At 46.4% G+C, this 27,429-nt stretch overlaps 1 protein-coding gene across 1 annotated transcript; it reads left to right on the top strand.

The window, feature by feature from the left end:
* The first annotated feature begins 2,376 nt into the window (after positions 1–2,376).
* On the top strand, positions 2,377–13,147 carry LOC118219901 (cytochrome c oxidase assembly protein COX16 homolog, mitochondrial). The gene is made up of 4 exons (XM_035403394.1): positions 2,377–2,575; positions 3,078–3,155; positions 10,286–10,354; positions 12,820–13,147. The coding sequence occupies exons 1-4, from the start codon at positions 2,510–2,512 to the stop codon at positions 13,003–13,005; spliced, it is 399 nt and encodes a 132-aa protein (XP_035259285.1). The 5' UTR covers positions 2,377–2,509; the 3' UTR covers positions 13,006–13,147.
* Positions 13,148–27,429: the final 14,282 nt, after the last annotated feature.

The raw sequence follows: 27,429 nt of genomic DNA, 5'->3' as shown, positions 1-27,429 counted from the left end.
AGAACGAAAAAAAGGTATTTTTCTCCACCTGATTTAAAAAAAAACAAAAATAAAGACAAAAAATTGCAAGCACTGGTCTATTAATTTCTCTCCCATGTAGTTGGTGGCTTCATGGTCTGCCTGTAACAACTGTGTATACTGTCAGTTTATTCTAGTGCAAATTAGAAGGCTAAACAAAGCAAAGATGAAAATATATATAATTGGTTAATGTTATGGGATAAAATATATTTTATGAAATATCTTGACCATTCATATTAATATCATAGTTACCAAGTTATTTACAGAAGGATATAAAACGAAATAAGCTTCCTATAACTACAACTCATGGATGATATGTTTGCATAGCTGTCTGCATTACATAAATAGTATAGTTGTAATACAATACCCATTGAGGTGAATGGATATTTTGATGTAACTACTGAAGAAACAGATATGTTTGAGAAGTTCAGTCATCTAAACCTCATTTAAAGTTACAACCATCTAACTCAAAGCCCAGATATCTTTAATTTGCTAATTTAACCCTCCTGTTCTGTTCATTTTTTAGGTACAGCAAAAATGTTCCCGGGTCAATCCCCATACAGGGGGGGTTTGCAAATACATGAAATGAACCATTTTCATTTAAAATGTTGATTACACTAATTAAGGCCAGTAGAAGAAGTTTCATACTGAAAAAATAATTTTAAGTATTTTTCCTAGATTTTCAAACTTTAAAAAGGGTCAATTTGACCCGCAACATAACAGGAGGGTTAAGTACTTTGATATAGGTTTGGGCACACTCATTTGGCTGAACTTGACTGGCTGAACTAAAAATAGTGTTCAGCCCTGTGTGGTGTACATGCATGTCCATTGTGGCAGGGGTGGAGCAGTTATCAGCAATCTGAAGAATAAATCCTGTCGGCCAATGAAGAGGACAAATAACTAATTGATTGTAAAACGATGGTGCTACTGATGATTGATCCCCCAGTCTATAGGATATTGGCAGGTAATTAAAAATAGCTAACCAGTGAGTGTGGATTTATACTCATTGATTTTTCTGGGGCCCTATCTCCACATACATCAATATTTAACATGCTCACTCACTCTTACACACTCCCTATATGTTGCAGGACTCAAGTAATAGATTAGGATACATGAAGCACAGAAATATAGAGCCTACTGGCAAGACATTCTAATCATTATTTTGATGCAGTTAGAATAAAACGAAGTTGATATATTGATTTGTTGAAGAATATTTCAAAGGAAAGTGCACACCTCTGAAATTATTTTTTTCAGTGTACGTAGAACAAAAAACTGAACTGATATTGACAATCTATTTTCCTGCTAGGTTAACCAGTGAATTATTAATTACTTGATTATGTAACACAAGATTTACATGAATTTATCAAATGCCAAAGCCTTTACATAGCATCTCAATCCCTTCGTAGTGCCATTTATTTTCGCTGTACACTTACCCCACCTGCTGCAAACTATGTAGACTGCAGGCTAATTGTATGTGACAGGCACGTGAAACGTGCGTTTTGAACGTTTTGAATTGGCATTTTGTATTTAATTGAAACGCAAAACACAATTTTATTTAAACATATATTTATATTTGATTTCATTCGTCTCTTGCATAGTGTGTTTTAAGAATGAACTGAATGCAAAAAAGAACTGAATGAACTGAAGAACGAAATGAGCGGAACGCAGTTTGAATGAAATGATTCTAGTGGGAATATAAACGGAACCGTATGTTGCAGGAAGTGACGTACATCAAAAGAGACTTTAAATTGGATTAAATACAGCTCTGTGTTTAAAAACAAGGCCGGAATATTCGTAAAACATCTATCTCAATTTCTTTGACATAACATTACCGAACAGAACAGTATGTTTTGTAATATGACAGAACTATTCTTATGATCACAGTACCATTTTACTCGCCGGGCGTCCTTGCTCTTTCATAACTATGCATGTGTACATAGTGACCATCCATATGTGTCTTTGATCGTGCTGATTTTATGGGGTAAAACAGAACCACAGAACTAAATGGAACTGTGCACCTTATTCCTTAGCTACATTACATTACAGGCATTTAGCAGACGCTCTTATCCAGAGGAGCTAGGAGCTGGGCTAAGGAATATAATCGGACAATGGCACCGCCTTGTGATGCCTCATTGTGCAGAGCTATAGCTTAAACGACTAATATGCGGCTCTGAAATTCGCCTATTCGTCCAACGCTGTTAATGTCACACTTTGCATTTAGAGTTCAAAATGCCTAAATTCCTCGGTCAAACCTCTGGGTCAAACATTAGCCTGAATACACATCGGTCGGCCAATGAGTTCACGATTAATGGGTCTCTCTCAGTACAGCGGTACGTTATTGGATAGCCCCGATGACGGAAAAGTATTTCCTCTTGTTCGCCTTTGGTAGCGAACTTGGTGTTAGCAAGTTATGTATCCTTGTGGTAGCTAAAATATTGTGGGTGGGTATGAGAATATAGCAGGACGGGAACGAAGGATTATTGTCAGAATAATGATGTGGAGCCCATTTAAGGCATTACAGAAGAATAAGACGCTCACATATGGCATTCCAATGATTGTGAGTTCCGACAGTTGCTAAGTTCTGACCTCTAGGCTACAAGAGAAGCCTCAGATAGCAAATGCTACCTACTAGCTAGATACGTCAGTGGAGGCCACCGTGTGTTACTTCTGTGCTAGCTAAGCGACAGTGATGACAACATAAAAATCATATCCCTAGTTATCTTACTAACAAGACTTAGCATTAACGTAGTCGTGCGTTATTTTAAAGCCAATCCGAACTAGATTTCAGATACACTGCATTGTAAGTTAGCTAGCTAGCTAGCTTGAGACGAGTTGAATGGAAACTCGCTCCGCTAGATAGTTAACTAGCGTTACGTGTCCAGGAATAACAGCTAGCCGGAGACTTATGTATTAATCTCCCTGTAACACTTAGTAACACACAGTTATTAGACTCACTCTACAGATGAAAGCCGAAATGTCAGTTGTTTTGGTACAGTTAATGATAAACTGTTTTCCCCAAACTGATTTCCCAAACGTTTCAAAATTATTCTTCGTTGCAGTTGCTGGTCGTTGGTGGTTCCTTCGGGCTTCGAGAATTCACACAAATCCGATACGATGCGCAGAAGATTAAAAAGAAGGTATCATATTTCAATTAATGTCGTTTTTATTTTTGTTTTTACAAAAGAGTAATATACATGAGAATTATTTTATATGAAAGTGGTTCAAATTTTGTGGTTATTATATTCGTAGTTTTAAGAAATTTTATTGTCAAAAAGATCACAAAAAGTTGATTGTATAGCCGAAAACCCGTTTTTCTTTGAGCACTGAATCTAAGTCAAATGGAAAATACTGAAGGACATTTTGTAATACTCAATGCAGATGCATGCTTTATGTTATTAAAGGCAAATATTAGACCGCTTCTGGGTGTATCAAAAAGCTTGAGGCTAGACTTGTGGGTTGCCTGTATACATACATTGTTTAATTCAGAGTTTGTCCTGATTTGGACAAGATTCCTGATCTATGATACTGTGGCTAATGCCTGCTTCATACCAGTTTATTTTTCACTCCATGGAGCTGACTTCACAAACCGTGTGAATCACACATTCTAAGCTTTGCATACATAGACATATTTGCATATTTGTGTGTGTGTGTGCGTATGTATATTTATGTATATATGTACACTATTTATGGATTAAAATCCAGGAGCCTTTGCTGTTTACTGTGTCTTTAAGCATGTTATGGGCCTGCAGCAAGTTTACCCTGCAAAGCTATCAGGCTGTGTGGCCGGCTGAACTGTCCAAGAATCACGACTGTGCCACTTTATTACTGCCCTCTTTGAGCGGTCTGTCTGAAGTGCTTACGTCTTCCTGTGCCCCCCCCCCCCCCCCTTGTGCACCCCCTCATTATCACCCCTCACGCCGCTACGCGCGGCTGTTCAGTACATGGAGACGCCCGCAGCGCTTACGTTTTAGTGGTTATTTCACATCCGAAAGGTCCCTTGCATCACTAATGGAATCCTGAATCTCCTCTGTGACATTCACAAGATGTTGAACTCTGGGAGTCTGTGACTTCCCTCTGTCCTACTACCTGCCCCCCCCCCCCCGCCCCGCCCGCCCCAAACCCCCCTCCCGCTTCATCTCTAGCTCAGCGTCAACATGTTAGACATTCTCGCATGGCTGCCGTTCAATGAAAGATTTACAGCACACAGGCGTGCGCCAAGTTTTTAAATGGGCATTGAAATCACCGACGTTAAAATACGATGTTCAGACACACCTGTGGGTGTTAATAGAGCATGGCGTTTAAGCATCTAAAATGAAGTGATGCCAACAGATTTCAGTCTTCCAGCCAAGTGACCGGCCAAATATAGTCTCTTCCCCGTGTGGTATAAATAGCCTGTTGTTTTAGGCCGTCTGTCATCTGCACCCCGAGCACCTTTGTTTTGTTAGTTTTGTAATGAATCTCCCGCCAATAAAAACAAGGCATAGCCTATAAAGAGTCTTTTTGTGTTTGGTGGCAAACAAGACAGTTAAATTGTGTCCCGGGGGAAGTGAAGTGGAAAAAGCCCTTCGGAGGAAGCACCTCTCAGGAGTTTTCGGAAATTACAGTGCTAGACCTGGGCCCATTATCCATTCACTCTGTGTCCTGTAAGCAGCCATTATGTGTGGGGGAAGGACCTAAGAATAGTGGGAAGTTTCCTCAAGAGCAAAAGTATCTAGCCGAAAAAAAGCATTGACTTTTTGGACTTGGTTAAAATGGCAGAATTTTAGGTGCACTCCTGAGAATTGGTAACCTTGCGATACGCTCGGGTCTTTGGACTGACAGCTATGGGATACTGATAAGCACACTGAGTCGGCCATTTTCTTGAAGGGTGCAAGGTTTTGGAGGACAGGGAGCTCTTGAAAAAGGTCTTGCAGCTGGATTCTGGGATTCTGTGGTCCTTTTTTTCAAAGCAGCGACATGAGAAAATTAGAAGTGGGCCCAGCATGTTGGTCTACCCAGAGGAATGAAGCCAAGCCGAGTTGGGCTCTAGGATGGGAAAATATGCCCCAGGATCTTTATTTATTACTATTTTAAAAAAAACCACATAATACACTTACACATCTGGATATGTACTGAAGTAATTCAGGTTAGGTACCATGCCCACAGTGGCAATGCCCCAACTGGGAACTGAACCTGCAAGCCCAGTTATCTAATCATTGCATTACACTACTACAGCTAGTGATGTTCAGTATTTTGCCTATAGTTTGATATTACATGGCAGCCACAAGCAAACGTTTATGTTAGACAAATTATACGGATGTTACCGTTTCATGTGAAATTGACCTCCTTGCTTTCACTCCTCAATATTAATCCCCCTGAGGTTTAAAAAAAAAAGGAAGTCACCGTTCATTAAAGCCAATGCGGGGCCATTTTTACTCAGCCTATGCCTTATCCTCTATTAGCAGCTGCTGAGATTGGAAGGGAGCCACACGAAATTAAACGCACGCTTCCTTCGTCCTTGATTTACTCCTGTCCGTGACTCGTATCGCTAATGAACAGATTCGTCATTTCCCTGGCCTGCGCTGCGTTGCTGCCGCGTACCGGTCTGACGAGTGCCAACACCACCGTCCGCCTTCTTACGTCTTGTCGGGAACCGTTATTGGCGACTATAGAATATCAAATATGAAAAATTAATCTACAGCCGTACCACATGACGTGTGAGTGTGCGCGCTTAACCTACAGGGTCCAAGTTAAACTACGCGGCCACTCCCTGCACTTGGTACTATACTTCCCTCTGGGGTTTTCTACACACTTGTCCCTGGTTACGGTTATACCCTTTGTTGTATGTCGCTCTGGATAAGAGCGTCTGCCAAATGCCTGTAATGTAATGTAATGCTTGCGTCTGTGTGTGCGCGCGTGTGTGTGTGTGTGCGCGTGCGTGTGTGCGTGTGTTTAGCTAGCTAGGTGTTATGTTTTACTTGGTTGCATCTACACTGTACAGTAAGTCCTGGGGATACAAGGATGTTGCTGGGAGTGGTGTGCTGTTGGCCAGTAGGTGGCACTGTTTCCTTTTGGCAGTGTACTCAGAGATGACCGTTTGCACAGGCGTCAGTTACACAGTCTTGTTATGTGCCTGTGCTGTGCGCACAGCAGTTGAAACGCTTTCCTTGTTTCTCTTGTTCAGTAAGTATTTGGCGAAACTATGAATAGCCCTGTGGTTCATGTGTAGTAGTGTAGCTGTGATTGTACCCCTGCATTTATACACCAGAATCATGGTTCTGAAGAGAGTCCAAGGGTGGCGCTCAGTATATTTAATTTAAATCAATAAATGACATGATAGACAGCATAAATTACACAAAGCTGGCTGATGTTACAGAATGGAAAAAGGTTATGGTATAGACGGCAGACTTCTGCAAAAGGATGCTCGTATATATACAATTGAAGTGCAACTGAAGTATTTGGACAGTGTCATAATTTGAGTTGTTTTGACTCTGTACACCAGCACATTGGAGTAGAAATAAAAAAGGTGAATACAAGGTTGAAGTGGAGTCTGTCAACTTTAATGTGAGGGTATTTGCATCCTTATCGGGTGATCCGCATAGGAATCACAACCCTTTTCGTACAGTCCCCCACAGTTTTAGCGCATCAACAATAAGACGTATCTATGCGTTTGTATATATGTGTGTGTGTGTGTGTGTGTGTGTGTCTGTGTATAATGTTTTTTAAACCCTGGATGAATGTCCCATTGGGGCGTGTTATTGTATTGTAATTGTTATCTTTCTGCTGGCTTAGCCTTTGATTGGCACTCCAGAGCAAAGCTTCCCATCGTTGAGGGGGGTTCCTTTTGTGTTCAGGTCCTCACGAGTTACAGCACTGGGGGTGATGCTGAACTGTGTGGGGGGTGGGGGGTGGGGTGGGGTGAGGTGACTGTTACACTGTGGGCCAAACCCTGGGTCCCAGTGTGATGGATTATGGGGGGGGGGGGGGCTGGGGGCGCAGTTCTCTCCACCGTTGCCGTGGCAGTGAGTGTCATCTGGGTCAGAGCCAGATGGCATGATTCTCCTCTCATTACTGTCCTCTGGAGCTGGCACTGGGGATGGCAAGGGGGGGGAGGGGGCGAGGGGGGGCCTTTACCCCTGGAAGTGCGCCTGCTTGCACATCACAGCTGCCTCCTCTGTGGGGGCCATCCCCTCCCCCCAGCACCCCCCCCCCCCCCGACGCACGCTGTCCGCTGTTCTCCTCAGTCAGCACTGACCCCTCACCCCCCCCCCCCCCCCCAGTCTTTACCCCTTCGGCTTATCCCTGTGTCAGCTCAGAGTGAGAAAACTGCCTTTACACCGCATTAATTAATACTGCATTACTGTGTGCGCGTTTGTGTGTGCGTGAATATGTGTGTGTGTGTGTGCACGTATGCCTACGTGTGTGTGTGAGTGCGTGCGTGCATGCGTGTGAGAGCACGCGCATATATGTTTATTTGTGCATGTGTGTGTATGTGTGTGTGCGTACGCACCTGTGTGCGTGCGTGTGCGTGCATGTGTGTGTGAGTACATGTGTGTGTGTGTGTGGGTGTATGCATGTGCTTGCATGTGTGTCCGTGCGCGTGTGTGTGTGTGTTTGTGTGTGAGGCAGAGAGCTAATATGAATGGTGCTACACAGACTGAGCCCAGTTCCAAAGGACAGCAAAGCATGTTCTTGTCCAGGGAGAAAAATCCTGATCTGTTGCACGTGAAATATGTTACCTGCCTGGAAACTCCACTCTGCGGAGAGCGTTTGACTTCTTTAAAATTCTATGGCGCTTCCTGAGGTGAAAGAAACTGCACAAAACCCACCCCCTTGTTTTTCCCCGTCTCATATTCTGCTTAATTATCCTGATTTATTTAGAAGGAAAGTCTCACAATAGCGGACTGCCCATGTGGAGACTTTTAAGATTCCCATTCTCTCCATTCTGAATGGGGGATAATGAAGGTCTGGCTGCTGTCACAGCCAGTAAACCGTGGGCTGAAACTCTTTCAGAACACACACTTCACGCACAGAACAATGAGCTGAATTTAAAAAAATCAGAAATTCAATTTCCCTCCACTCGCTATTCGGTGGGTAGCGATTAATTGGATTACAGCACGAGGAATTGAATTAAATGCGTTGTTTGGAAAAGTCCCACTCTTGTACCGGCGCTGATTGGATGTGTCCAGGAACCCCAGTGTTCTGTCCGTGCCGCACATGCTCAGTGCGGCGCAGTCGTCTGGCCATGGGAAAGGCTGCCTGATTGTGAGGTCATGTGGTCGGAGGGCCTGTGTTCTCTCCCCCTGAGTCCTGTGAGCGGGTGTCAGGAGTGGGACTGTTCATTATTTAGCGGCTCGGCCGCTGTCTGTGCGCGAAGAGACGGCCGGGCATTCGCATGGAAGCGGGACGGGGAGCAGAATCGGAGCCCTCGCCCCCCCTCTAACGGGTCCAGGGTGCGGTTAACCAGACAGCCGATGAAGAGGAAAAGGGTCTTCGTCGCCCGCCGGCTCTCCGAGCCGCGTAGTTCACACGAGCCGCGCCTCTGAAGGCGACCCGCGGGGGCGCTGTTCCCGCAGAATCAAGCGGAATAATTCATGGGGAAATGGAACTGCCCCCCTCGCCCCCCTCAGCCCCCCCCCACACCCCCCCACCCCTCAAACAGAGCGCTGAACGTGCAGGGACCCGGGCCGTTTGATCACAGGCTGTGTAACTCCAGCATGCAGAACAGCCAACGCTGCAGCAGCGGCGGGGTCATGCTTTATACATGAAAGAAATAATACATGAGAGAGAGCGTGTGTGTCTGTGTGCGCGCATGTGTGTGTCTGTGTGTGTGTGTGTGTGTGTGTGTGTCTGTCTGTGTGTGCGCATGTGTGTGTCTGTGTGTGTGTGTGTGTGTGTGTCTGTGTGCGCATGTATGTGTGCCTGTGTGAGCGCATGCATGCATGCTTGTGTGTGCGCGCGCGCGTTTGCTTGTGTGTGTGTGTGTGTGTGTGTGTGTGTATGGGGGTGTGTGTGCACTGGGGTGAGTGAGAGTGCACTAGTGCTGGAGTCGTGTAGCTCCACTCCTCTCTCTTCCCCTCCAGTTTCTTCCCCACGCTCGGTTCTCTCACTGTGCCTATCTCTGTCTCACTTTCGTTTTCTCTCCCTCCCCCTCCCTCCCTCCCTCTCTCTCTCCCCCCCTCCCTCCATCTCTCTCCTGCTCAGTCTGGCTCTGGGTGGAGCTGCAGGAAGGCCTCCTCTGTATGAACGCTCCTAAACCCACGCGCTTTAATGGGCAGAGATGTCCGTCTCTAATGGGCCGAGCGCTTCCTGCTCTCCCTCCCCGGCGCTGCTCCGTGTCCGGGTGACTCTGCTCCTCAGGATGCGGGGCGCCCCCCCCAGCCCTCGTTAAAGCGGAGCGGGGGCGGAGTTATGGCCCCCGCGGCTGTGTGCATACGGGCGTGTGACTCGTGACATTTCAGCAGACGCTTTCGAGCAGAGTCGTTATTTAAACACCTCCGCTGCCCTTCCTCACGGGACGGCGTGCTTGCCCTGGCGCGGAATCTCGAGTGCCGGTGTGATGTCACGCGGTTCGATGTCACCGTGATTGATCGCTGGAAGTGCAGCTCCTCCCCAGCCTGTCCTGAGTGTGATAATGTCCCCTAATGGCTGGATGCGGTAGCACGTTAGCCCTGTGAAGCTGTGGTGTTGAGCTTTATGAGTCCCTCTGTGTTCTCACGGTAGCGCTGATTAGCACGTTAGCCCTGTGAAGCCGTGGTGTTGAGCTCCATGAGGAGTCGCTCTCTGTGTTGTCATGGCGGCGCGATGTAGCACGTTAGCCCTGTGAAGCCCTGGTGTTGAGCTCCATGAGGAGTCCCTCTCTGTGTTCTCATAGTGGCACAGGGTAGCACGTTAGCCCTGTGAAGCCCTGGTGTCGAGCTCCATGAGGAGTCCCTCTCTGTGTTCTCATGGAGACACAGGGTAGCACGTTAGCCCTGTGAAGCCCTGGTGTTGAGCTCCATGAGGAGTCCTTCCCTGTGTTCTCATAGTGGCACAGGGTAGCACGTTAGCCCTGTGAAGCCCTGGTGTTGAGCTCCATGAGGAGTCGCTCTCTGTGTTGTCATGGCGGCGCGATGTAGCACGTTAGCCCTGTGAAGCCCTGGTGTTGAGCTCCATGAGGAGTCCCTCTCTGTGTTCTCATAGTGGCACAGGGTAGCACGTTAGCCCTGTGAAGCCCTGGTGTTGAGCTCCATGAGGAGTCCCTCTCTGTGTTCACCTCTGTTCTCCTGCTTCCCCTCCTCTCTCCCAGCTGGACCCAGCACTCGAGGCCAGAATCAACGTCCAGAAACAGCCCGTCATCCTGGAGGAGGAGTACGAGGTACTGGGGGTGTCTGGGAGAGGGCGTTCAGCTGGGTGTGTGTGTCTGTGTGTGAGAGAGTGTGTGTGTGTATGTGTGTCTGTGTGTGTCTGTGTGTGAGAGAGAGTGTGTGTGTGTGTGTGTGTGTGTGTGCGTGTGTGCGATAGAGTGTGTGGGTGTGTGTGTCTGTGTGTGAGAGTGTGTGTGTGTGTGCGAGAGAGGGTGTGTGTGTGTGTGTGTGTGTGTCTGTGTGTGAGAGAGAGAGTGTGTGTGTGTGTGAGAGTGTGTGTGTGTGTCTGTGTGTGAGAGAGTGTGTGTGTGTATGTGTGTCTGTGTGTGAGAGAGAGAGTGTGTGTGTGTGTGTGTGTGTGTGTTTGTGCTGATAATGGGCTGCTTTGTGAGAAACAGGATGGTGAATAATGTGTTCACACTCTCATGCCCGGCGCTCGTATGAATCCTCCCTGGTGGTGATGACACAGAGGAGACGCTTCAGAGATGCTTCACAAACGCTCTTCACACAGTCCAGCTGTGTTCCAGGGCAGGCACACAACCGCCGTCTCTGTTCTCATTCATGAACTTCTTTATTTATTTATTCATTCTTTATTTATTCATTCTTTATTTATTTATTTAGTTTGAGTACACTAAAATGAGTGTATTTTTGGACTGAAGGGAAAGGGAGAGAAATGGCCAGTCCAGCACACTGGTTTTATATTTTCATGACCATTTTCCCGTAGACTCATACATGATTTAGATTGTTTTATTCTTTTCCCTTCATTCAAAAAAAAAGCCCCAGAGTTTAACCTATGGATCCAGGTTTTTCTGTTTTCTGCTCATTTAAAGTGTCAATCCTTCAATTTTTCATACATTTTCATGCTGGCATTTTTGTCGCGATACTCATTCAACGAGTTTGTGTTCTGTTGTGAGCCTTCTGCTCATTGTGAGCACAGACTAAGGCCTACAGGCGCAGGTTTGAGTCATAAAGCAGCTGCGACTGTTGAGTCTCCGGTCATGTCACACAACTGGCCAGGCCAATCAAGTTACCGCTGTGTTAGCGGGTTTGCGTTACATTGCGTTGCATTGCATTACTGGGGTCGGGCAGGTGCCCTTCTCCAGTGCAGCACACCCTCCCTGCAGCGGCACCCTAGAGAGAGGCACTGTGGTCCTGGGACAGGTGCTGTTCTCAAACACGCAGCAGCTGCCCACTGGCTGCCAGGCAGCAGTGAAAGATGCGTCTGCAGTGTGTGCGTGTGTGTGCGCAAGCTTGTGAGTTTGTGTTTTATAGTGTGTGTGTGCAAGCTTGTGAGTGTGTGTTTTATAATGTGTGTGTGCAAGCTTGTGAGTTTGTGTTTTATAATGTGTGTGTGCATGTGTGTGCAAGCTTGTGAGTTTGTGTTTTATAATGTGAGTGTGCGTGTGTGTGCAAGCTTGTGAGTGTGTGGTTTATAATGTGTGTTTGCATGTGTGTGCAAGCTTGTGAGTGTGTGTTTTAGAATGTGTGTGCGTGTGTGTGTGTGCGTAAGCGCGCGTGTGCACAGGTGGCATAACTGGAGAGAAAAAATTGGCAATTTTAAATTGGGGAGGAAAATGTGAAACGGAAGGAATGAAGGAAACTCTCAGCCATGTTGGAGAGTTTTTTTTAAAAACTCATTCCAGTACCTCAGTCTTCACACAGCCAATTGCTGGCTTCGGATTTGAGTTTGCCTGCCAAGGCAAGCCAGTTTCCTAACAGAATATTGTGGTCTGTCCCAGGAGATGGTCCCTCGGAAAACTTGAGTTTGCGATTTTATTAATACTTGCAGCATTGCACAGAGCAACAGCAGATGTGTTGTATGCAATGTAATGTTTTAAAAAAAAAAAAAAAAACATTTTTGTCATGATGGCTCCAAAAGGTGACACTGCCGCAGTTTCTTTCCCGTGTGTGGAGGTTAACGGAAACTTCTGGAATTCTGTTGAATCCTCAGAGAGCAGCTCATTAGTTGTAACGGAAGGCGGGGGAAGGTGTCATTAAGACCTGCAGTACTAACACCCAAAGGGAAAGACTAATCAAAGTCCTGCACTGTTCGGATCGTTAGGACATCTAAAGAAAACCTCAGTGCACGTACAGGCTTTAAAGTGTTGGGTAAAAATGGATTACTTATCAAAGCATTAGTGAAAGAGCATGAAGTCACACTCACACACATACTTCATTGTCACATCACAGGCATTGAATAAATAAATTTCATTTTGTGCTCTTTCACAGATGTGTGTGAGGTTGTAAGAAATGAAAGATCAGGGCAGGTACATTTTGTACTGGGTCTGTTAACCAGCGAGACCCTCGTCCTTCAGTCTTCATTTGAGTTGCTCTTTTTCATAATTTCACATAAAATTTCCCTGTGGAAGTGGAAGTTTGGTGAGGTCACCTTGTCACCTCGCCCCTGCACCCCATCCCCCCCCCCCCCTTGTTCTGCACTGTCTGATCCCTGTTCTGCTTCTCCGCCCTCGAACAGAAGATGCAGAGGCTGAACCTGGACGAGTGGAGTAACATCAGAGGCCCCCGGCCGTGGGAGAACTCTCGGGAGTACCAGGATCAGCAGCGGGCCCAGCAGGCCACCGGGTCCCCAGGGGCCACAGGGGCCCCGGGCCCCGCGGGAGGGGGGGCGCGGGCAGCGGGGGCGCAGCCAGACGGCCCCTAAAGGCAGGGCGAGGGACCTGGCGGCCCCAGCTCCTCTGTCTCTGTACTGTCAGTCTCCCTTTTGTCCTCTGCCTGGGCTATTTTTACTCCCCACCTCCGCACCTCCGCACCCCCGCGCCTCCCCACCCGGCTCACGGGAGATAGGAGAAACACACGCGGAGACGAAAGGGGACGACGTTTGCTGATGCAGTCCAGCTTACCGCTGAAAATGCTGTTTGTGAATGAAAAAAAAAAGACCTTTCTTTTTTTTTTTTGTTTTGTCTTTTTTTTTTTTTTTTTAATTTAAAGTGCACGTAAGTCAGAATGTCTCTCTGTTCCGCGAGGAGTTGAGTCGGAATTTTCCAGCAGCGAGCGCAGGTGGAGGGAGACGTGGGCGGGCCTGTTACCAGGGTGATTAGGGAGACAGGGCCGCCCCCCTGTTTCTGGAGTGTGCTGCTGCTGCTGCCGCTGCCGCCACCGCCCGGCTGTACTGCGCTGAAGCAGAAAGCGCTTCCCTTGATGGAACCCCCCTGTACCCCTGCCGAACATGCCACCCCCTGCACCCCTCAGAGAGAGGGAGAGACAGAGAGGGGGGGGGGGGGAGAGAGAGAGAGACAGAGACAGACAGAGAGAGAGACTGAGAGAGAGAGACACGGAGACACAAAGATAGAGAGAGAGAGAGAGAGAGAGAGAGAGAGAGAGAGAGAAAGAAAGGAAGGGAGAGAGAGGGAGAGAGGCCCCATCTGGCACAGTCTCTCCTGTCGTCTGTAGCACAGGTAATGGCTGAGTTCAGCGGGCGTGGCCTTAAAATGCAGTGTTTGTCATGCGCTTGTAGTACATGAATATGTACTGTAACATAAATAATATTGTACAAATAAAATTATTTTATAAGACCATTCAGGCCTGAAAATATTTTTCCCCCAGTGACTGGTTTTTTCTGTTGTGGTACATTTTGTTACGTGAAGCTCCTTACTAATCTTGACAGGGCGGTTACAGAATATGGCCACCTGGTGGCAGTACTGTCAGCACGTGCTCAATTTACTGTCCACTGATTTAAGGCTTTTTTTTTTCAGAGCAGTGATACTTAAAATGAATTATGTTCATGAAAATTCTCATTCCCTGTGGTAATCATCTTTTCTTTATCGTATCGCAAATAGGCTGTTCTCGTAATTATTTAAACGGTATTCTTGCCGTTGAAAAAACTAGATCTATATACTTGGAATGAATACTTGCATTTTAGACACGTTAAAAAGGGTGCTAAATCCTTTGCGTCGTATGCACGTAGTTCTGTCCACCTTAACTGAGGCAGTTTGGCGGCTTGTCGCTTGGGCAATAATAGTAAATTCTTGCTTTTTTTTATTTTTCCTTCTTTAAATTGGTATAACTGACAGAAATATCCCTCTTGTGCAAGCCTTCCAGCATGCAGTCCGTAATGCGTGCTCCAGAATATGCTGCACTGTTTTAAGTGCTCAATGACTCATTCAGCCAATGAAAGAGAACTACTATACGTACCCGCGCTCATATAGGAAGATTACACAATTTATTCTTTCTTCTAGGAACGTCTTCATTCAAATTCCGTTGTCATACGCTTGTTTGTTCTGATTGAACCAAAATGGCTTCTTTTACACAGCCCTGCCTCGATTGAATAATTTTCCACCTCTCACGCTTATGATGCAGTAATTTGTGAATATGAGAACACCGTGGCCTCTCTTGTCGGTCACAGAGTGCCATAAAAATGTGCTTTGCTCCCATGTAGGCGCTCGCGGAGACGGCGCCAAATTACGTTATTATTCATCTTCCAACGGAGAAATGTGAGTTGAGTCATCGCAGTGTTTAAGTTTACCGTTTTTACAGTTTTATATTTGGAGCCATTTCAGGCACTGCACGCGCTCTGGTTTACTGCGCGAGGGGTGTCGTACATGGAGCTCCAGCCAGTGGCTTCTGGGTTGTTAAGAGCTATGAAACACCACTGCTCCTTCCTAAATTTCTCTAGACCTACCCAATATTATCTATCATTAGCCCCCATTTTGCTCAAGGACATAGACAGATATCACGTCTCGGTGGCCATTGGTGCAGTTTGGAGGGTGAAGCTTAAAACTGAAGCACTAGTGTTTTTACTGTGTGCTTTGGATTGTATTACTTTTTAAACCTTGAATATGTTGCTCAGGGTGAAATTTATTAGCGTATTAATAACAAGTGACAACCAGTTTCACTGTGATCAATTTCGTCCCAGGGCAGCCATCTCAACCCAATTGCAATTGTATCAGAAGAGTGTAAGTCTAAATACCCTTGTCATTTTTTTGCAATGATTGACATTTGTACCACTTTGACCATTGAAATTTAGTGGTGACTATTTGATATGACTGTTATTTGGAGCAAACACCGAACGGAAAGCTCAAACGAGACTTTCCCAAGTGAGAAAGCCGCAAGAATTATAATGATGATGTTTTTGTTTGTTTTTTCTAAGAGGTGACTTGGGGTAACCTTAACTGTGCGAAGTGTCGAAATACGCAGGAAAATACACGATCTTGATGAATCATAGGTTTCTGATCTGCATGCTCTGCAGATGATGTTCTGGCTGCTGGCTTGCTTATGTATTTTTATTTATTTAGCGGTTTGTTTGTTTGTTTGTTGGTTTTAGGCATAGAAGTTGCTATAAAACTGCAGTCTTTCTGAGCTGATTTGTGTCTGCAATAATCAAGCATTTTCAAAATATTCACTATGGTAGAAAATGTGTTCCGAGACCAAAAAAAGACTTTTTGTTGTTTGGTGGATGTGTTGGACCATGCCCCTCACTTGTATCATTTCTAGGAAACATGTCCCAGCACTTTTATTCCCGAGAGATTCGGACACTTCTAAATTAAGAGCGCTGCGCGAGCCCTCAATTCCTCATCCCTTCTGTGTCTGTCTGTTATTATTTTTTTTTAATACTGATTCAGGAGGACTTTTATTTGAGAACAAAGACTGACTGCTGGCACGTACACACGTACGGACGCGCGCGCGCACACACGCAGCAACAGCGGCCAATTACAAACTTTGACGCGGTTCTCTTCTCCTTTCAGGTCTGGTGTCATCTGTGCTTTTCCACCAGTGATACATTCTCTAAAAGGAAAAGTTAATTAAGATATTACAAAATTCATGCCTTTCATTACCATGCATTATTAAACCCGGTGCGGTGAACCGGCATGTTGGGGGAGGTTGAAGTCCTGGAAAGGAAAGACAGAGATGGCAGAGAGTCCCCCTCCTACCCTTCCTACTCACACACACACACACACACACACGCACACATAGCCCAGGGTCGCATGAGAAATGTAATATCAATCCACGTCAGTTCTCGGGAACATCCTCACGACAAGCTTATTAATTCACCTTATTACTGGGCTGATAAAAATAGAGCGTGCCGCCGCTCCGCGGGAGATGGGTGAAGCTGGCAGGCGTCACCTTAACGGAGAGACGTGCCGCTGATCCTTTAATCTGCATGTATGCGCACGGCGGCACGGCGCAGTGCTTGCGCACTCGCCACAGCAGGGGTTCCGTGGGGGAAAAAAGAAGATGAGACGCGAAGAAGCACTTCGCTGTCTTTCTTAACCCGGTTCCCAAAATGTCTCCCAGAGGAACTGTGGGTTTCAGAGGTCATTGTGTGCTCCCCTTTGGTTGCGGTGCCCAAGTAAACCCACAACCCCGCCGCGGAGAGTCTCCGCTGGATTCGCATCACTGGAGAACCCAAAGCACCGTAGCAAGCGGCGTATTTGGCCGACGGGGTTTAGCGGACTGAGTGAGAATGCGAGGGCAGGCGGAAGAAGGCCAGTGTCTCGGGGAAACGGAGTTGTGATTTTGTGGATGACAGCCCTTTACTTCCAGCGTTTGTGCGCCGAGGAGCCGCGAGTCGCTGGAGCTCGGAGCGAGCGCCGCCGCTGCTCACGATTCCGTCCGTTTTCTGCGGATCTGAGCTCTGAGTCCCGCTTTTCCCCCCGCCGTTTAGCCCTTGCTGGAATGGCGCCGCGCGTGTTTGTTCTCCATTAGCGCCGGCTAATGTCTACGAGGACGCGCGCTTTCCAAGAAATGGCTCGGAATCTAGTTTCGCTCCTTGAGGGAGGCACAGCCATTAGCCAATTAGTGGTGGAGAATGCGGGCTTGGCTGCCGTTTCTGACATCGTTCTGTTGTTGGAGAGAATTGACTTGGTGTGTAGAACGGAAACGGGTATTGGCCACCGTCCCTGTCCATATGAAATCCCTGAAGAAAACAATTGAAGCGCGGGGGGGGGGGGGGGTTTACTTTTCTTCTCCTGGCACCAAAACACTATTTCTAATGCCCCCCATGCTGACCCTGTCCTGCAGTGATGTTCACATTCTTAGACCACCCCCATACTGTTGGTTCCAGTTGAATATTTAGCCGCTTTTCCACCGCATGGTACCGGCTCGACTCGACTCGACTCTACTCGACTCTACTCGGTTTTGGTATCAGGCACTTCGTTTTCCACTGCAGATAGTACCTGCTCGTCATAGCGACACATATCGCCTCAGCTCGCTTGGAACCTTGACGGAGGTGATACCAAAAAAAGTACCAGGTACCAGTCAGTGCCAGGTACAACTTTTGACTGATGGAAAACCAAAAAAGTTGAGTAGAGTCAAGTCGCGTTGAGCAAGTACCATGTGGTGGAAGAGTGACTTTTGTTTCCCAGGCACAAGGGGTATATGTGCGAGCATTCACCACAGTTCCTTGCCTCATAGAAAAAATAAAGTGTTTGCCATTCACCATCAGTCAAACGGGCTTAACGAAAGGCCCCAGTTCCTGACTTGCATATCACATGACAGCTCCTGATTTGCATATCACATGACATGATAAAGGATGACTGTCACACCTGTCCCCGCCTGGCCTCAGGCAGGTGTAGACGGTTGTGCAGACACATCCTGTGAATCTGAACGCGACGGGTATATATACTGACAGCGGGTTTTTGAGGTGATTGATCAGTGGAAATAACACAACATGAAAGCAGTCGTAAATAAACAATGACCATTCCCCCAGGCGTTATAAAGACAAAGATTTGCACTAGTGCTTCGGTGGAACGTAGAGCATCTATAGCCCTTCAAGCAAAAAAAAAATGCCTCACTTTCTTTAACTCCCCTGCACTCTTGCAAGAAAGTGCCTGTAAGCAACTAGCCCGGGCAAAATTGCCGAAGCTGTGTGATATTGATGGTTGACCGTGTCATCGACGTGCACTTTGTCTGTGAGGTTGCTAACGGTTTCACAAAATTGATGACCCAAGATCGAAGTAGTTTGATCAAAGTAGCTTCGAGCAAAGTAGTTTGCATCATATCAGTATTCCTTCTGTCCCAGGGAAAGACAGCAAATAAGTTAGGGCCTGATTTACTACGACCTTTAACATATGCAAAACCTTTTAGCACACGAAAAACTAATAAAACTAACAGTGATTGGTGCAGGACAAATACCATAACCAATCATCGGTCATATTAGCATGCGCTAATAGGTTTTGCACATGTTAAAGGTCTTTGCAAAACAGTGGCTTAGATGGTTGATTCCTGGCTGTTTCATTCAGATGAATAGACTTTATGTGGATGTGTTATCAAAGGGTGTGCAGGGGGGTGGGGTCAAAGGTCAGATGCTCTGTGGACGTATGATTGGCTCAGTGTGCAGGGGAGGGGTGTGGTCATATGGTTTTCTGTACATGTGATTGGCTCAGTGTGCAGGGGGGGTGTGTTCAGATGGTCTCTGTACATGTGATTGGCTCAGTGTGCAGGGGGGGTGTGGTCAGCTGGTCTCTGGACGTGTGATTGGCTCAGTGTGCGGGGGAGGGGTGTGGTCCTGTGGTTTTCTGGACGTGTGATTGGCTCAGTGTGCAGGGTGGGTGTGGTCAGATGGTCTCTGTACGTGTGATTGGCTCGGTTCTGGGCTGGCGGTCGCAGTGCAGCGTGAGCACGGTGCTGCTGGGATGTACGGGCTGATCCTGCACCGGGAACCGGGCCAAGTCCATCCGACACGTGCTCTTCAATTTTTCATTGAAATCGCAAGAATCTGTCATCAAATATTCATGGGGCCTGGCTAAGAAAAGAAGAAATCAAATTCAATATTTACCGCGCGTCTCCTCGGGCTGGGAGAACTAATTAAGTCTGGAGAAGTAAGAGCAGCGATTGAGCGCACTGCTCCGCACCCTGTAAGCCCCCCCCACCCCACCCTCAGACCCCAAACCCCAAACCCCCAAACCCTCCCCCCATCCCCCCTCCAGCCCCAGTCCTCTAGAAAAGCACTGCTCTCCAGTTCAAACTAGCAACAGTTGGGGGCTTTTGCTTCGCAGCCTTGACTTAAACGATCATCTCCCCATTATTTCGCACTTTGCTGGTGTCTGCCGTGGAGGTTTTTGTGATGGGATCGTTGTGTACGGTGTCAGCCGTACAGACAGAACAGCAGCGTGTGTAATTGTAATTGAGCAGAGCACGAAGGTGGTTGTCCCTGTCTCTCAGCATGCGATCTTTATTCTTTTAAATTCTCCGTGCAGCCTACAGAGAGTTCTCATCCCCCAGTCTCAATCCCAATTTTTTAAATGTTTTTCAGTTGATAGTTTGCCCTATTGAAAATGTAGATTGTGTCTGCTCTTGCTTTAGCCATCCATAGGTCATAATAATGTGATGATACGCTTTGTATTTCCAATGACAACAACTGTCATTTCATTGTAATATCGTGTGATAACAGCTCAGCTTAAAGTGTGGAGACTGAAGTTGACACCTTTCACTTTTAAGCCTTTGAGTGTTTTTCTTTTAGGTTTGTCTCACTGTGGGACAGCTTTCAAACTGTCAGTTAAAAACAATGATGTGTGTGTCTGCAGCCTATCCCAGCATGCATTGCATGAGAGGCAGGAATACACCCTGGACAGGTCGTCACTCCTTCGAGGCATTGCTGTTGAAGAGCTTTATTACATTTCTCTGAGTTATTCATGTAAATCAACATTCAGCACAAAATTCAAAACCGTTAGCTAGCTGGCACGGTACTTGCACTCTTGCATTCCGGGTGTGTAGATCCTGTCCGTGAAATGTGCTTGACCAGTCGAGAAGTTGCTGTTTCTGCAGTGGAACGATCATTTGAATTGCATTACAAATAGAAATACACTGTCCAAAGAAATGTACTGTTGGTTAACAAATGACTTTCTACAGTACAACAAATACAATGGCGTGCTCTAGTGTGAACTAGCAGGATATCTGGCTAAGGATAGGCAACCAAACGGTGCCCAAATGTGGGTTGCTGGTGACCAGAGAATGACCCGTATGAATTAATTTTAAGTTTACAGATGCATTCTAAGTTGTTAAAATGAGACATTTTGGGGAGAAATCCTGTTAAACTAAACTAACACTGAATTGTGTTCTGCCTTCTTCATTCCTTTCTTTCCTCATTTAATTTTCAGTTTATTTTTATATTTAAGTTATAAAAAAAATTCTCCAGTCAGCTGAATGCTGATCAGCATTTATGCGAGAGCATTTAATTTAATCCGCCTTCTTTATATTAGTCAGTCTGTACACATACAGTAAGTGCTCTGAATTGATCACAGTTTGACACCATCATTTCCCAGAAGGCTTTGCATGTGTACCTTTATTTCCTCTATTAAATGTCAGCACCTTTTTTGGATAATCCTTTCAGTCAATGCTATGGCAGCGTACAAAGTTTTCACGGTATCCTTAAAAATTTTTGGGAACTTTTCCATACTGCCAGGACCTGCCCTGTCTTCAGTGTACAAACATGATAGTTTAGCTTTATTTGTTATCGGGGCCCAGGCACATGCACACGTTCTCCTCCGCTGTCCTACATTACATTACAGGTATTTAGCAGACGCTCTTATCCTCAGCGACTTACACAGTTTTTTTTATGCACGCTTTTATTTTGCCGTATTCTCCTGTGTCTCCCTTTCGTTCACTCACAGGTGGAGTAATGAGGAGGAGTTCCACCTTCCGGCCCCATCAGCATCTCTCCCCCCATCCGCAGTACAGACAGACAGGGGGGAGGGCTGATTCCGCCCCCTGCCTAAATTTAACCCGGGACGATGCTGTCCACTTTCTTTTCTCTCTTTCCTTTTATCTCTCTTTTTCTCTCTCTCTCTCCCTGCCTCGCGCTTTCTATATTTAACTTGCTTGCACGCACATGCATCCACACGCACACACACAAACACTCGCAAACGAACACACAAGCACCACACACATACAAACATTCAGCAACACGCACACACACACACACACACAGATGCACACACAAACACACGCAAGCACACACACACACACACACACACACACAAGAAACCACAAGAAACCATACACACACACATATACACAAACACACACATACAAACACATACACAAACACACACATACAAACAGCCCGTGAAGCATTCAGGGGGCCACTTGCATACTGCCCGTGCTGAAAGATGGAGTATTGATGCTCTGAGGGCTGCATGGTGCAGTCATGGCAGTGTCCACTGGGCTGTGTGCGTTGGCACTGACGGCCCACAGCTACCCATTGCTGCCCTCTGCATCCACACACACACACACACACACCCCTGGACGTGGGACCTCCAGAGCAGGATCCTCTCTCACACTGATTAAAGGAGGAAGAGGAGGAAGAAGAGAAGTGAGAAGGCGAGAGCTGGGATATTTCATCCTGCTCTCGCTATTGTCATTTATTTAGTTTATTTTAACATTTCGTTGCTATAAATAGGCCGTATGCTGGCAGCTGAGGAGGGGAGTCCACGCAGAACAAATGCACCCCCTGGCTGTTCCTTTTCATTCTTCACGTAACGAGGCAATGCGAACATACCCCCCCACCCCCCTTCACCACTCCTCAGGACAGGATGGGCCAAATGTTGTCATGGAGACAGCAGTCCAGGGCATAGGGTGCGGTGAGACAGGCATGCAGAGTCAGACCACCATGTCTGTGATTGGCTTCTGGGATGGATACCTCAGGCTACGGACCTCTCCCCCCACCCCACCACCACCACCTCTACCCCTATCCACTCCTTTTCCAAGACACAGACAGGAATTTCGGAAACCATTTTCTCCTCAACTCCTAGAGAGTAGCTAGGCTTGTGTGCTGAGAACATGGGGAAGACCTGCTGCCTGGGGCCCAGGCTGAGCTCCAATGAGGAATGGGAGAGGAGAGGAGGTAGATACGTGGCAGTTTGACCAGATGCACAGGAGGACCAGATGAGAGGGGAGTAGGTGGGATCACAGCTCAAGGTCAGTACTGTCACCAGGCATCACGGCTGAGGCACTCACTCTATATGACTGCCCAACATCTTCTCTGGCATGTCACGGTGCGTGATGTTCCTCATCTGGCCAACTTATGCTTTTCAAAAATGTGCATTCATCCAGCAAAGGAATGTCTGCAAAGGCAGCACCCTGTTTCTGTCCATCACCAGACTCAAAGCCTCTTGATCTGTTTGGAGTCCAATCTCCCGCCTACTAATGTATGCTGCAGCCATGATGCGCAGAAACTGCATTAAAAATGGGAAATGTCAGTCATTATATTGCATTAACAAACTAACAAACATCATGTCCCCTTCCCAACACATACACACGCACACACACACTCAATCAGACACACACACACACACACAAACACACAGACACACACTCACACACAAAATCACACACACATAAACACACAGACACACACCCACTCTCACTCAGACACACACACACTCAATCACACACACACATACGTACACACACACAGACACACACACGTACACACACACGCACACACACACACAGCTACGCTCTTTACTTGTACCATATTAATGTATTAATCCTTCACTTAGCACATACAGCTCCATTTGGCTTTCTGACAGACATGGTCACTTCCAGAGAACGCTGTTTGTTTCCTGGCTCAGATTTTAATCTCTTCTGATGCTACATAGACCAGCAGAGCTCCAGGGCTCCAACCCTGTCAGCAGTTCTACTCTTCACTTTCCCCCACCATTCATGAACTTCTTGCCTTTTAAAAAACCACTAATGGCAAAAACAAATAAAAAAAATAAACATGGAACAACCATGTAGCGCTCAAGTTGTTTGTGTCTTAAAATGAAGATCGGCCCACACAAACCCCCGACACTCCAAGAACCTATTCACCAGCAGTGCTTCCCAGAGTGCACGTCTTCCCTACAGAGATTAAAAGGAGCCACACTTTCATGACCACAGCCACTGCTGCTGCTGCTGGTGGTGGCCTTGACCTGACATTATTGTGCAGGTGTTGATCTCCGTTGGTTTACTGCCACACATAAAGCACAGGTCCAAGGCTGGTTGCTGAGCTCCACCGTCTTGCTCCTTGCTCCTGAGTCCTGGCCTTCAGTTGAATCTGCCTTTTAGGCGGACCTCTCGTCCCGTGAAACGATCTTTGCTCAAACAAGCCTTCCCCGGATCTAATCCTGACTGTGCCAGCGATGACCGTGGCCTAAATTCTCACAGAGAGATGCACTATTTTGCCAGAGCATTGCCTATGGAAGGAGGGTTGGAGTGAATCTCATTTGGGAACACTCAATAGAGGGTTTTAGTCTGGAATGCTCATTAGAGACTTTTGTCAGGAACACTCAATAGAGGGTTTTAGTCTGTAATAGTTATTAGAGGTTTTGGTCAGGAACAATCGATTGAGGGTTTTGGTCAGGAACACTCAATAGAGTGTATTGGTCAGGAATTCTTATTAGAGGGTTTTGGTCAGAAGTACTCAACAGTGGGTCCTCCAGCCGATTGAGTCCTGCAATTGTGCGTTGCAGCACAGCACAGCTTATAGACTACAGAGTCGGAATGGTGACAAATTATCTAAATTAAAATCAAATATTGTCAAAAAAAAAAGGAATCTGGTGCAATCTGAGCATGAACACGAGAACAATTCATTTACATACGCCTTTCATAATCGCAGAGTGCTTTAACAGTGACAGGGGGAAGGTCACCTCAAACATCACAAATGTTCCGCGTCCACCTGCGGGGCGCACGGAAGCTATTCACCCCAATTAACTTAGAGAATACTCAGGTGCCCAGATTAATAGAGCCAGGTTGGAAATTTGGCTGGGACACCAAGGAACCCCTTCCACTGTGTTCTGAAAGCACCACAGGGTCTTTAACAACACCCCGTAAGTCAAGACCTCAGTTTAATGTTGCATCTGACACAAAGGCGACGTCTCCTACGGAGTGTCTCCCTCGCTGCGTCGGTCCTTCCGCTCGAGCCAGGGAAAAGAGCGCCCTCTACTGGCCCAGGAACGCCACATCCGGCAAAGCAGCAACTCTGATTTTTCCATCTGGTCTCCAATCCAAATCCAAACATTAACCAAGGCCAGGAGCTGCTTAGCTTCAGCCCTCAGACAGCAGAAACTCACAGTGTGGTTACGGCTTCTCAAAATGACGCTTGTAACTCTGGACATATTTCACCCGAAGGTTTGTGGGCAGCACTAGTTACTTGTTAGTCATTCGGAAACAGCCTGCTCCGCTAGTACCCTCTGCTAACTAGATAATCTATTGCATGTACATGCACAAAGCATGATCACGATAATGTTATTATTACTCCTGTTGTCATTGTCATCACTATTATTTAATTATCTGGCAGACATCCTCAGCCTGCGCTGGCTACAGGCTGCTACTGCACCCAGGGCGCAATGAAAGATGCAAAAATGCTATTATCTTTACATGTGCTGCGTGTAACAGGAACAGTCCCCAGGGCAGGTGGCTTGTGTGGGCCTCTCCTTTCCCCTCCACTCTGTTCCAGGCGTGTCGGCCAGATGTCTGAAGGTGAAACGCAGTCTGCTACACGTGGCGGAGGCCGCGGAGGGAGCCGGGAGAGGAAATCTGGAATCTGGAAGTGGACCGCAGGTGGGGGGAGAAGACCATCTGCCGCAGAAAATCTCGACAATTTGCGGAGGTCAAACAAGCGCTGGCAGGACGGCTGGCCGTGTAGGTCTCTCTATAAAAAATAAAAAACAATTACCCAGTACACAGTGCTGAGGATGCAGGTGAGGAAGAGAAAGAGAGAGAGAGACAGGAAGAGAGAGAGAGAGAGAGAGAGACACAGAGAGAGAGACACAGACAGAAACTGAGAGACAGAGAGAGAGACACACAGACAGAAACTGAGAGACAGAGAGAACGTTTTTTTAAAATTATTTCAGGGTAATTAAAAACCTCCTTTGTGGTGAGTGAAGCGAAATGGGAGGAGGGGCTAGTGGGAGGACGTCCTCTGAGAGGCTTGTGGCCCGGGACGCGTCGCAGGAGGGAGCCACCTGACCGGACTGGCGCTGCACTGTCCCCCTCCATCTGCGGCCTGATCGTTTTTAAATTACACATTTGTTCAACAAGCATAACAATCTTGAGCAGGCTAATGTGATTCCATACTGTAGTCCTGAGCACTGTAATTAAAAATCTGATCCAATTGATTCTCCTGCTATGCGAGGCCCCCCATCCCCGTAGAAAAGTCTCTCCGCGCAAGGTGAGAAGCTCACCAGCAAAGAGCACTGCTGAGCCCTACTCACATGAATGACGGCTGTCTGGTTCAGTTTGACATTACATTGCATTACAGGCATTTGGCAGACGCTCTTATCCAGAGCGACGTACGACAAAGTGTATAACCATAACCAGGGACGAGTGTGTTGAAAGCCCTAGAGGGAAGTACAGTTCCAAGTGCAGGGAGCGACCGCGTAGTATAACTTGGACCCTGCTGGTTAATCTGTTGAACGAAAGCAGCAACAAAGCAGTCTATGCAAATAATACAGGCAATAATACAGTGCGATTGACGCTGCCTCAATCGCAACAACAAAGTCATACGATCCGTTGAAAATATCAATCTTGCAGTTTTCAAGAGCACAATAAATAAACAAGTTCAACAAACAAATAAATAAAAACAGCGTGCACTTTCTTGTTGGGGGGTTGTTTCATTGTCGCTGCGTTGCTGTGCTTTCTTAACAGTCAATAAAATCTGCTTCTCTATCCTAGGAAGCACCAGTATTGAAAAATATGACTTCACTGAATCATGGCCTCACTCAACTATTGGTTGAATTTCCCTCAAATGAATTACATTAAAACAAGTCAAATTTAATAAGTCATCGATGTGGATATGTGGAATCTGCCGTACTGTAGGAGTAAATGTCATACCACTGTGGATTTCAGCATAGTATTGTCATGGAATTCACTTTAAAAAGGAATGAACACTTTAGTGGAACACAAAGTACCCGCTGGTGTTTCAAACAGTAATATTTGTTTTTAAAGAGAAAACGTCGTATTTCTCTGGATTTCTCAATTAAAATTTTTCCTACAGCTATTGGTTATAGCTGTTATTATTAATTAGTGGACTAATTTGTCTAGAAGACAGACTTGTATTACATATGCCTCATGTTACAAATATTATGTGGTTAACAAAGGGCTGTCTCCTTAATTGTGTGAACTTAATTAAGCAAGTAGGAGCCTAGAACTAGAGCTGTTCCTGCAACTGTGAGGTTGAATATACAAATCCCAGGTAGGATACTACAATTATAACATTGATCAATGCACTTTACCTAAACTGCATTAATTAATATAGCCATCAATGTAAATAGATAGTATGTCTTCTAAGCCACCATTGGTGTGTGTGTGTGTGTGGGGGGGGGGGGGGGGGGGGGGGGGGGGGGGGGCGGGGGGAGACGACGACTTTGATTTAGACTTTGACTATTTATTGCACCAGCAATATATTGATCATAAGTCAAACGTGATCGCGAACACCCCACAAAGAGTTTCGGAAGCCAAGAAACGATATAATTATAGCCTACTTGTGCTGATGATATACGTCACTCGCTCCTGCCAATCATTTGATGTCAATTCTGTTGTTGGTACCACTGGCCACCTGCTTGCAATCAGGTGGAAAAACCCCGAATTAAAAAATTGGTAATGTGAGATTATCTAATCATCGGCGATAAGAAACGCATTTATCGTTGGTGATTTCCTCTTAAAGGCAACGTATCCTGCCGTGGAAAACCAGGTGAGGTAACAGCACAACGTTCGTTTTGTCATTCGATGTCTCGTGCTTACCCAAACTTCAGGTGTGACACACGGGTCTTCTCAGAAACATGGCAGTGAAAGCACAGCAAGCTTTATCCCCGTGCTCCTTCCGGTGATACGGACTGTGCGCGAGGAAGCCCTTTTGCATTCGCAGCACCGAGAATAACAGGCAGTTCTGGAAAATTCCTCAACTCGGTCAATGTACAGGGGACGTTCAACGGGGAGCAAAAAAGATCTGTTTTAATGGTGCTGGCGAATCGTTCTGAATCTATTTGACAGCTTTCGGTAAATACATTTTTACAACAACCCCCCCCCCCCCCCAAACATTTACTATATTTCCCACATGCCCCCTGCTCTCCATCATTCCATTCCATAGTTACAATAATAAATATTCATAGTTTATGTTGCAGGTTTCTCTCCCAGCTGATACAGTGAC

The sequence above is a fragment of the Anguilla anguilla genome, chromosome 1 (assembly GCF_013347855.1).
Source record: "Anguilla anguilla isolate fAngAng1 chromosome 1, fAngAng1.pri, whole genome shotgun sequence".
NCBI lineage: Eukaryota > Metazoa > Chordata > Actinopteri > Anguilliformes > Anguillidae > Anguilla > Anguilla anguilla.
The sequence above is the reverse complement of the archived record's forward strand: the minus strand, read 5'-3'. Positions and strand labels throughout refer to the sequence as shown.